At 40.2% G+C, this 12768-nt stretch overlaps 1 protein-coding gene across 1 annotated transcript in view; it reads right to left on the bottom strand.

Moving 5' to 3' along the window:
• Positions 1-894: 894 nt before the first annotated feature.
• The window catches only part of MBD5 (methyl-CpG binding domain protein 5), a 154116-nt gene continuing 142242 nt past the window's right edge, over positions 895-12768 (bottom strand). The window contains 2 exon segments of the mRNA XM_006157649.3: positions 895-2077; positions 6049-6124. Coding sequence (XP_006157711.1) covers positions 2006-2077; positions 6049-6124 — 148 coding nt within the window. The 3' untranslated portion in view covers positions 895-2005.

Raw genomic sequence — 12768 nt, forward strand, 5'->3', positions numbered from 1 at the left:
GACGGAAGAGTCTATCCCCTGAAGGAAGTGTTGCTACCACCAGGCCATGAAGCCCAGGGTAGCTAGTTGCATTCCATCAGGCTTAGGGGTAGGGGTGAGAGTGAGAGCTGAAGGGACAGAGAGACCCAGGAGACCTGGGGGAAGAACTAAGAGTTGTCGCTCTCAAAAGTGAGCCCAGGTGGCGTGCTCTATGCTGTGACTCAAAAACCAACTCCAGGAATGACCTTGGTCTCTTTTTTCCTGAGTTACTGGAACTCTGCTACATGACAGGACTGAGGAATTGGGGGTGACTGGGAGAGGAGGAGTGGGGAGATGTGATAGGCATGTGAGGGTCCAGAGCCCACCATTACAAGGCCTCCCAGTGGCCTAAGCATTAGGCCGTTGAGTGAGCCTCAGGCTAGAGGACAAGGCAGTGCTGTCCAGAGGTTAAAGGACTGGGGACAGGGGCTGGTGGCTCCAAGAATAAAGGGATAATGAATTCCTGCTTTTGATAATCCATCAGCTGAAATCAGGCTGTAGGCCTGAAACTTTGCTTAACTGCCTGGGAGATAGGGTTATACCACCACCACAAAAATTGTGAAAAAAGACGGAAGATGAGGTTGTGCTACATTTCTTATTGATTACCTTGTACTGTACTTTACAATGGCTCACAGTTTTAGGTTTGTATACTTGTAATGTAGTATTTTCTCTCTACATTTGTTTCACATTTTTTTTTCTTACTTAATATAATATAAATAATTTGGTTAATAGATTTAACCTGCACATGTCAGCCACATTAATATATATAAGAATCTGTTAATGGTATAAATAATTCTTTAAATAAAATAAATCTGATATGTTACATAATACTGATAAAAAATTACCATTGCTAATACTTTAGTAAGCCACCTTGACTTCTGGACTAAGTAATACTGATGGATGGATATGAAACTTGCTTTGATGACTTGGATTTATTTTTGTCACTACAAAAAAATTGAATTATAATCAACCTTCTCTCTGATATTGGTTTCAAAATGGAGCTTTTGCCTCCATGTACAGAAATAGAAAGCTTTACCTTGTCGTATATGGTTTGCAAAATACCCTTCTGAGCATCAGTGGTGGTGCAGTATAAGTTATCTAGTTCATCAGGTGGCTATCAAACATTAACTACAGAAATGGCTGAGTAAAATATTCCATCTAAGTTTTTTTTTTTTTTTTATAAAACCTATTCTATTTTAAAACTTAGGTAAAAAAAATATGCAACAAATGGTTGCAGTTTCTGAATTCTTAATTTAGACCTGTGAGCCCTCATCCCTTTAGAAATCTGCAAGGTTGCAATTTCTTAGACACCCAAAATTGAGTCCAGTGTTTCCAGGCAAGGTTCATTCCAAACAGACAATATAAATGGACACTCAGTGGTGTGCAGTGTATGTCATAATTCAGAAATTAGATCATCATGCCTTTTCTCTGCTGTTAAATACAAAAACAGCATCTTTTACATTATCATAGAAAAGCATTTAGGTTGTATTTTTATTTATCACTTTACACTGGTAGTCTCTTGTAGGTGTACTCCATAGAAACCAAAGAATTTTGTACACTATTTCTTTGTACAATAAAAGATAAAGTGTGCATTAGGTACGCTTGTACATGACAATATTGTACAGTATTTACATTTCTGATATCACCATGAAATTCTGTATTTTCTATATACAACACTGAAAATTCTTCAGAAACATTGGACTATTTCTTATAATCACAATTTTAGTATTATAGAAAAAGAGTTTCTCAGTCATCTCTTGACCATTTATCACTCTCATTATACAGGGATTTGATTGGCTTTTCCAGCATTCATTATCCTTCCTGATCAGAAAATTTTGTATCACCGTTTCTTTTAGCACCCTGTGGTGGTGGTCGCTATCTGCCATCGTTTAAATATTGATATAATAATGCTATATCAATACCTATATACAGATTCATCTTCATGTTCCTCTGACAAACACTGCATATTTTTGTGGAGTAGTCTCTGTTATCTGGAGATCTTCCTCCTCTTGGGTTTAGGGGGTCTCATTTGTCTGTCTCCCTGTGGAATTTGGTGAACCTAGAAACAACAAGGTAGGGAAAACAACAACAAAGGTTGAAATTACAAGGCCCTTATGATTTCTAACAAAGAAACAGGGTAGGGATCAAATTCTGGCTTTCATTTTCAATCACTGATATCCTGAGGTATTGAGAATTTTCACCAACGCCCAGTCATGGCGTACACGCAGAGGACTACCCCTGTGTGGGGGCTGAGGCCACACATAGACCCAGTTTCAGTTCCAGGCCCAACTACCACAGGCCTGACACGGTAGCATGTCCCTGTGGTCTTAGCTAGCGGGGAGGCTGGGGCAGGAGGATTCCAACATGGCGAGACCAGCCCCCAAATCTCTCTCTCTCTCCTGTTTGCTCCTTCTTTTGAATAAAATTCTACTTTTAAATTACCAAGACCCCAGATCTCAGAACACCCATAGTCACCACAGAGAATGAGGACTCCTAGAAACTGGTCCGCAGAACAACACTCCAGGGATTCCAGCAAACAGTGAACTATAAAGAGTGATTTGGAGAAATGCAGGGTGCAGGTGCTACCCCACTGCACGTTCAAGATGAAAATAAAACCTTTCCTGTCAGAGGCCCCTAGATAGCCAATTTCACTACAGCCTGGAAGAGCAGATAAATATATACCAAACACGTTTTCTCTTTTACTTCATCACCCTGGTTATTTACAACCAGTAGAAGGGTCAAAGAGTATAAGCCCAAGGATGTTTAATTTTTAAGAAAAAATAGGATGGAAAACAAAATTCCCCTACCACTTGTTGGCAGATCTGTCTTGCATTGTCTAGGAAGAGCAACCAGTACAACTCATCTTTAGATACCAATGAAGGAACCAGCAGCATTTAGGACTGTGTATCAGACTAAGCAGGGATTGGGCAGTATCAGAGCACTAGGTAGCAGGTATGGTTTGGAGAGGAGTTCAGATGCCCCACATTGTATTGTGACTACTGATGATAGAGGGCACGGTACAAGACCCAGGAAAGGTGGGATGAGCCCCAGGCAATAGTATAGCAAATGCTTAACTAGTATTTAAACACAGCCCACTGTAGCAATTGCCAATTTCTGTGGTGTAAATACTTCCACCATGGCCAGTTTCAACCTGCCAACATGACATTACAAAATGTAGAGTTGGGAAGAGATGAAACAATCAACTCTATAGAGTTAGGAAGAGATGAGAACAGTCAGCTCCTGAGATTGACTACAAGTTGGCTCAACTAAATATATATATTTAGAAGTTTTTGCCTTAGGATGTGTGTACTCATCAGAGTGAGAGACAGAGACAGTGGGAGGGAAAGCGATAAATCACCCCCCACACTGCAATCTCTTCTCCTCCTGGGATCTTGGGCAAACATATGTGGTATGATTTTCAAGTCACTAGGTCCAGGACTCAAACTGAGGTCGACCATGTAGGAGTCCAGCAATGTAACCACTAAGCCAACTGCTGGCTCCTTAATTGTATGTTTTAAAGGTAAACATTTAACCATAGCTAAAGAATTTTTTATAGGGCCAGCGGGTGGTATAGTGGTTAAGGGACTGGACTTCTCTTTGTGGTCGACTGTGGTTTGAGTCCTGGACCTAGTGACTTGAAACTCACGCTGGGTGTGTGTGCATGCGTGCCCAAAATCCTAAGAGGAGAACAGAGGAGAAGGGATTGTGGCATGGCCACTCCCCTGGGGGGTGATTTCTCACTTTCTGTCTCACTGTTTCTCTAGCAAGCTCATGTACCCTATAGCAAAAATCTCTAGAAAACATAAACAAAAACAAAAACACTTTTTGTAATTGAGGAAAAAGAACTTTATCCAAGACTGCAGACTACAGTAGAACCCTGTGGACCAAATGTGGCCTGAAAAGGTATTTCATTTAACCATATGGCATTTTAATATTTTTTGATAAGTTGCAAAACAAGAAATTTTAGTTTTAGACTCTAGTTTCTCATGGAAAAAAAGGACAGGTCTCACAACATTAGCACCATTTCCAAATGGTAAGATGCATAGGAGCATCGAAGAAGAAGCTCCCAGGAGAGCACATGTCCCCCAGGTTGCCACTGTCCTTGTTACTCTCCACTGCCTGCTGGCCACAAAGGTCAAATGTCATGGAGCTCAGACTAGTGAGATGATGGTCAAACCCATTTTCTCTTTTCCTTGGGAAGCATGCTGTATGCTACATTTCCCAGTCTACTTGAATTAAGAAGGCCACTGACTGGGTCAGGCCTTTCCTGACCTTCATGCCAGTGGAAAGTCAGCGAAGTCAGCCATGTCCTAACCTTCCAAGTCTGGCCCATAAAACCAGGCTGGCAGCCTCTGCACACATTCTCTTCTTTGACCTGCTGGGCTGGATGCAAAGAATTAATGGAGCACCCTGAAGTCCTAAGGAACTGTGGAGAGCAGATAGTGAAAGCACCAGACTCAAGTGAGCAATGGCCTTCACTGCGTTGAGCCTCTAACCTTGGGAGCTGGTAGGTAGCCTCCCTTCAGCAATGCATCTTCCTTGGCATTTCTCAGTCCACTCAAATTGCCGTTTCCTCACATCTGACTTCTATACTTACTGACATTATCTGCCTGGCACAAGAAGACATTTGAGTTTATAATCCCTGCTATACATACCTTTCTTATAGTTCTATCAGGAAATTTAATGTCTCAGTTCACACATCTGTGAAATAACAGGTTGGATTACAAAATCTCTAAGGCCCATATCAGTCTCAGTATTCTGTGAATCTGTAACTTATATTTATCATTCAACAGCCATTAGATGGATTACTGGGATTTAGATAACCTTGTTAACAAAAAGTGTAAAGTAAAATATCTTTCATTGCTAAATAAACTTAGATAATTTATATATATATATATATGCTGCAATCCCTTCTCCTCTGTTCTCCTCTCGGGATCTTGGGCATGCACATGCGCCCGGCATGAGTATTAAGCCACCGGGTCCATGACGCGAACTGCGGTCGACTACATGGGAGTCCAGTGATATAGCCATTATGCTAACTGCTGGTCCCCATAATTGATATTTTTAAAGAAATTATCAGAATTATATTTTTGCGTGTTTACATCAGTTGATCTGTGAATGAAAGGATAATGACTAAACTTCTTATATTCAAAACCATTATATGCATAGTTTAATAAAAATGGGAAATAAGAGGCTTATCTGCTCTTTATTTTTTGTTTTGTTACAAGGTATGTACACTCATTGGAGAGAGACAGAGAGATAGAGAGAGAAGGAAAGTGAGAAAGTACTTCCCAGGGAGTATTCTATGCCACAATCCCTTCTCCTTTACTCTCAGGATTTTTGGCACAAGCACACACATGCAACGTGGAGTGTTTTTCAAGCTTCCAGGTTGGACACCATCCACCACTTAGCCATGTGAGATCCAATAGTAATGGTCATTGCTATTCATGGAGACCAATGTATAAAGCAGTGGTTGGACCAGCAGATGGCATAATGGTTATGTTACTGGATTTCCAGGTAGTTGACCACGGTTTGAGTCATGGACCTGGCAGCTTAAAACTCACGCTGGGTGCATGTGTGTGTGTGCCCAAAAATCTCGAGGGGAGAATGGAGGAGAAGGGATTGTGGTGTGGCCATTTCCCCTGGGGAGTGATTTCTTGCTTTCTGTCTCTCTGGTAAGTGCACACACCCTATAGCAAAAATCTCTCCAAAAAGAAAGAAAGGAAGGAAGGACAGAAGGAAGGAAGAAAGAAAGCAGTAGCTTAAATATCAATATTTTACTGCTCACATTTTAAAAGGATGTTATATAGAAAAACAAAAGTTACTACCTCAGAAAAAAGACATAGACAATATTACATATTTTTTCTTAAATGATTTTGAATCTTTTCTCATATCAGTTTTTTCTCCTAGCCTAGTAATTTAGTATTGCTACGTGAGTTGCTTGACAATACTCAAGAGACTTTACAAAAAAAGTATAATACAATTTATTTTCAAAGAAGCACAGTATAATGGAAAAATAAATTAACTTACAGTCCCAGACATTTTGTCCAGTTCACTCATGGCCTCATGAATAGCAGCTTCTAAATGGTTATTTAGCTTTCCACTTCTGGAATTAATGAAAACAACACACCAGATTAATAAATTCAAGAAACAAAATTTCAACTCAATTCCCTAATCAGAAAACAAAAGTACCAATTCCACCAGAGGAAGTCAATTTATATTCACATTTGGAAAATTCCGATGACAAAGCATCACTCTGGGATTCTCCCTACTGAATACTAATGATTAAAGTTACTGAACTACCCAAAACATTCAGCACACGGGGTGTGTGTGTGTGTTCGGGGGAATGCTTTTTCTTTTTTCCTTCTACATTGCTTCTTCCGGAACAACCTGGTGATTTTGGAAGACAACTGGCCAGACTCAGCCCACCGATGCAGCTCACGCCCCATGACTCTAGCTGCCCTGCATGGCCTCTGGTTCTTCTCTCCCTCAGGCAGCCAGGCTGTGCAGCTCGGGGACGGGCGGAGGAGCTGAACTACAGCCTGTGGCCACTAGGGAGCTCCCTTGCCTCTCCGGCGCACCCTGGCTCCTGGATTTGAGCACGTGAAGGCTAAAATTCTGGTGCATGTTCGTTCCAGGTGGGACACGGCTGAATTCTCTGTCCCTGAGGCTCCGAGCCTCCCTCTGCCCCACTACATTTGCCCCCAAACTGGAATGATGTAATGATTTCAACAGAGAATGACAGTCTCAAGGTGCCTAGCCTACACCCAGCCTTTTCTCTCCTCTCAGCCTTCCCTTAGACAGGTTTGGGCTGAGTAACACACGGTCTGTCTACCACTTTTGGAACTGACATCAATGAAGCTACTGAACTCATTACTAAAATCAGGCAACTCCACTGTCCACCTGTGTGGTGACGTTCCCCTTGCCCACCGTGGCTGTTAACTTGCTGGTCCTCCTTCATGCATATAATTACTCAATTTCATTCATCCTGTCAGGGCATTTACTATACTAGAAAAGCTGCAGAGGTAAACCTTTTCATAACAGACTATTAGCATGGCTTTCCAAGAGTTAAGTCCTAACTCAGCATCTAGTGGGGATCGGAAGTGTGCAGCTGTGGGACAGTTTGGCCCACAGTCCTATTTAGTTTGGCGAATATAGTGTTTACACATTTCTGAACTTCAGTGGAATGCCTTTAGATGAAGCCTTTCGGTTTACCACAGCCCTCACTAGAGTGTATTCCCAGACACCGGGACTGGACAACTCACGTTTGCTTTCTGTCTACACCTCAGAGCACTCTGAGTGTTCCAGCCCTGGGTGCCATACTGCTAGGCACACCACGGAAGTTCCACACACTTGCTACTTAAACCCGTGTGTCCAAAGCTAGGCATGGATGGTCTTCTGATTGGAAAGTGTATATGTACTTAAGTCAGTGAAACTGAAAGGAAAGATAAGCATATTGATTTTAATCGAATTTTAAGGGCATATGGCATCGACTAACTCACTTTCTCCCACTTTTTACTGGCCCTGTGAGCTAGCCTCCCGCTTTTATATTCTTCTCATTTATTTTTAAATTTAAACAATGCAAAGAAGTACATACAGTAAAGTAACAACTCTTAACATACCAGCTTCCCAGAATAAGCTGTTACTGTATCACACACTTTAAGTTTTTTTTCATTAAAAAAAATAAAAGCTGGAGTCCTCATTTGTCATTAGTCCCATCTCCCATCCTCCTCACCAACTTCCAGTCTGTTTTTATATCTCATATGCTATATCCACAAATAATGTCTAAAATCATTTATGAGACTTTCATATACATATACACGTGACATTATGCTCTGAATACATCTTTTTATCCCCCTTACACTGTTTCTGAGCAATGTTCAAGTTGATATCTAGTCATCCCTTCTAACTGGTGTATAGTATTTCATCATGCATATGCTATCTTTCATTTACCTACCCATTCCAATTTTTAAAAATAATGTATTTTAATTTTATTTGTTATTATATTAAATTTGCTATAGAGTATATGAGCTCACCAGAGACAGACATACACACACACACACACACACACACACACACACACAGAGAGAGAGAGAGAGAGAGAGAGAGAGAGAGAAAGTGAGAAAGCAAACCACCAGGTCCAGGACTCAAACCACAGTCAGCCATGTGGGAGTCCAGCCCCTTAACCACCATGCTGCCTGTTGGCCCAAACTGTCACATTTTCAAAAAAAAGATGTGTCAAAGACCCTAAAATTATTCAGCTCTATGTAGCAAATAATCATTAGTGAATTATCATGGCAGACACAGAGTTGTGTACAGGAATAATTCTCTGATTTATTTGTAATTGTGAAGACAGACATACACACACACACACACACACACACACACACACACAGAGAGAGAGAGAGAGAGAGAGAGAGAGAGAGAAAGTGAGAAAGCAAACCACCAGGTCCAGGACTCAAACCACAGTCAGCCATGTGGGAGTCCAGCCCCTTAACCACCATGCTGCCTGTTGGCCCAAACTGTCACATTTTCAAAAAAAAGATGTGTCAAAGACCCTAAAATTATTCAGCTCTATGTAGCAAATAATCATTAGTGAATTATCATGGCAGACACAGAGTTGTGTACAGGAATAATTCTCTGATTTATTTGTAATTGTGAACGTTTTAAGGGGCCCTGGTCAGCTTGTGGAGTTAGGCTGAGTTATTTTTCCAGTGAGGAGTTTGCTACACATGATTCTGGGTGACTGGGTTAGGAATACAACTCCTTGGGGGTCGGCAAGTCATGTGGGAATACAACATGGTTGACCTTGGTTTGAGTCCTGGACCTGGTGGCTTGCTTTCTCACTTTCCCTTTCTCTCTCTCTCTCTGGTCAAATTAAAATAATAATAAAAGATAAATTAAAATAAATAATTCTTGAGGGAGAAAAAAAAGAAAGAATACAATCCCGCAACTCTACAAGGCTATCTAAAGTTTTTCTGAAGTTGGGCTAGGGGCCCCTCTTGAAGGCTGGATGGCGAGGGTCCTGACAGTATGGGAACATTTCCAACTTGCCCAACAATATAACACATTTTATAATATGTTAAATAGACTTATCCTTACTATTTCTTTTGTATTGAGAAGTATGAACATACATTTTAAAAGACATTTGTTATGTAATTTGGTATTAAGATTTGATGGGTTTAAAATTAACTATATAAAGTTCCAAGTATCTAAAAGAAGGTGAAATGTTCCCATGAAAAATGATCAGAGAACCTTGTTTTTTTACCTTTAATTTTAATAACAGAAATAGGTACTGTTTATTTAAAAATTTCTATATGCTGAGAACTGTGTTAAATCTTTACATATATTACCTTATTTTTACTTATCTTTACAATCTTATGAAGAAAGGATTATAACTTTCTATGAGATACTTCATGACTTTGTAGGGAGAATTACTGAAATTGATTTTAATTTTGTAATAAAGAATATTTAGCTATAGTTTTCAAAAGTCAAAGAGTTACAAAGGATTTTTATCTAACCAAAAATTTGTAACAATGTTACCATTAAAGGACAAAAACTATTCAATAACATTACTTGTTGAATGAAAAGCTAGAATTTTAGTTTCACTATCTCATTCTTCAATTGAATATTTAAAATGTTTGTAAATATCTTGCATTCATTTAAGCTAAATTGGTATAATGTTTTGCCTTTAACAAACTTAAATGGTTAACAGATGAAGAAATGAAGAGAAAATAAATACAGAGATGTGGGGTATGGAAGTATTTAACCACATCAGGAGAATCTGCAAAGCACATGCACTGGCCAGAGACAGAGAGAGAGAAGGAAGTGAGAAAGCACTTCCCAAAGGAGATGGCGATGGCCATGCTGCAATCCCTTCTCCTGCATTTTCCTCTTGGAATTCTGGGCATGCATGCACATTTGCCCACAGTGATTTTTGGGGTTTTATTTCGGAGAGTTTTTTTTTTTTTTTTTTTTTTTTTTTTTTGCTGTAAGGCGCTTGCACTCACCAGACAGACAGAGAGAGACAGAGAGAAAGCGAGAAATCACCCGCCGGGGGGATGGCCATGCTGCAATCCCTTCTCCTCCATTCTCCTCTCGGGATCTTGGGCACTCACGCACACGCGCCCAGCGTGAGTTTAAGCCACTGGATCCTGGACTCGAACTGCGGTCGACTACATAGGAGTCCAGCGACATAGCCATTATGCTAACTGCTGGTCCACCCCACAGTGTTTTTCAAGCTGCCAGTCCAAAACTCAAACTGCACAGTCGGCCATGTAGGGTCCAGTGCCTTAACCTCCATGCCAACTGCTGGTTCCAGACTAGCTTTTTGACTAACTGTTTGGGTCAGGGAAGAATGAACTTAAAAGAGAAGAAAAAGTTTCATGAGTTCATGAATCGATTAGTCAAAATTCAGTCTTCCAGTCCACAGGGCCTCCCTGTGGAGTTGCTTCTTCTCTTTTTTATTCCCCGCTGACATTTAATAATAAACATTTTTACTAATGGACACTCTAAGCCCTACTTGATTAAGCAACAGATGTTCATACCAGCATATTTATAATCATTAATGGGGATGATTGCCACTTCTCATCTTCACTGCCTATATTGTCACACATTATCCTCATCTTCACTAATTAAAGAAAAAAAAAAAAGCCAGGTTACACATCTTTGAATGGTACAAAATAAGAGGGTTATGAGGAATGGCAGGCTGCTCCCGCTCAGTTTGGAATTTAAGTGATGAACTTCATGTTGAACACAACAAATTAGAGTGAAATTTGAGCCTAGGGTCAAGATCCCTAGACTTTGAAAACTTATGTATTGGTAAAGTGTGGAGATTTCATAAAAATTAATAGGCTAAGTATTATTTCTTGTTTTTAAAGTGAAAGTGTGATTTCATCACTTAATTGTTTTTCCAGCTTCATAAAAAATCAGTTACCAAAGAAATTTATGTGTACATATAGATGGAAGATTTGATCCTCACTGATGAAAATCATAACATATCTAAAAGCTGTGTAAGTATTTTCTCTGATAAAGCTATTTCAGGTCAGCCAATGGGTTAAAGTAGCTGAATCCCATTTGGCTGACTGAACTGTTCGAGTCCCGGATCTGGCAGCTTGAAAAACACACTGGACACAAGTTCATGCATGCCGAAAATCCCAAAAGGACAGAGAGAGCAGAAAGGGCTACAGTGTGACCATTCTCCATGGGCACTGGGGTGGGTGCTTGCTTTCTTTTCCTCTCTCTCTCTCTCTCTCTGCTTCTCTCCTTGGTGAGCACATGCATTCCCTGGCAAATTAAAAATTAAAAATAAATAAATAAAGCTATTCACGTTTTTAAGAACAAAATTATCCTGAGGAGTACATTAAATAAAAACATTAATATTTTTTATGTGATTAGTATGCCATTAGCACATCAGTTTAAAGGTACTCATTTATTATACAATTTGACAATATTGAGGATTAAAATGATTACATAAAGTTTTAAATATCTAATATGGTGGTGAAATATTTCAACTGGCAAGTTGTATATAATTTCATTTCTCTTACCCACCTTTCTCATAAAAAATAGCTATTTACTAAATACCATATGCCAGGTACTATTAAGGCTCTCTCAGTATTACCTATATTATAATAATCCTAAAGCAGAAATTAATATTCCCATTGTAGAAAAGAATTTAGGCTTGGGGAGGTACCGCATTGTACCCACGGGCACACAGCTACGCAGTGGCAGAAACAGGAATTGCACATACAACATCCGGCCTCTCAGCCATCTTGCTCCAAATGCCACCTTTCTTTTTCAGCTTTTCCTCCTTTGTTCTTCCTCTCAGTTTACAAAAGCAGTCAAATCACTGTCATCTTAATGGGCTAGCAGGTGGCATGGGAGTTAAGGCGCTGGACCCCACATAGCTCACTCCGTAGTTGGAGTCCGAGGCCTGGCAGCCTGAAAAACATGCTGAGTACATCTACACACATTCCCACAATCCTGAGAGAAGTGGCTGCGGCTTGACGGTCCCCCGGGGTGATTTTTCACTTTTCCTTTCTCTTTCTCCAGTGAGTACACATGTCCTACCACACACAAAAAAAAAAAAGAAAAAAAAAGAAAAGAAATCCTTCCATTGTTACTTTTCGGGAAGTTTTTTTACATTATGGGTGGAAGGAAGGATAAATAATCTGTATGTTTTCTCTCCTGTGCTGTATACTTACCCACTCCTCAACACACTGCCACTTTGTACACCCTCCATTCTACTGGCATTGCTTTTACCACGGTTACCACTGGCCTCCTAACTGCCCAATCCAATGTCCAATGACAATTTTTTAGTTCCTGTCATACTAGACCTCTGTAAATAATATTTTTATTCTGGAAATTTTCAGTCTTAGAACTTCTAAGCTCTCATCCTCTTCTGATTCTGCTTTCTTCTGACTATTCTCACCATCTCCATCCTCTCCATTAAATATTCAGTTTTCCTTAGCCCATTTTCTTCAATCAGCCAACACATCTCTGTGTCATCGCAGCCTTCTCTATATGGTTAAATGCCACTTCTCCCCAGTTACGGACTTGTCTACCCAGTGTACCCTGCAGGCACCCTGCACTGTGTTCACCAGGTTCTTCTATCTCCTCTACTTCACGTCCTACCTCCCACCAAGTCTTCAAGCTAGAAACCTGAGAGTTGTCCTAGATGGTGCGCTCTTGCTCTGATTCTGATCAATCACCATAGTCTGTCAATTGGACCTTCTGAATGTTTCCTGGCCA

The sequence above is a fragment of the Tupaia chinensis genome, unplaced genomic scaffold (assembly GCF_000334495.1).
Source record: "Tupaia chinensis unplaced genomic scaffold, TupChi_1.0 Scaffold000549_1, whole genome shotgun sequence".
NCBI classification, from domain to species: domain Eukaryota; kingdom Metazoa; phylum Chordata; class Mammalia; order Scandentia; family Tupaiidae; genus Tupaia; species Tupaia belangeri.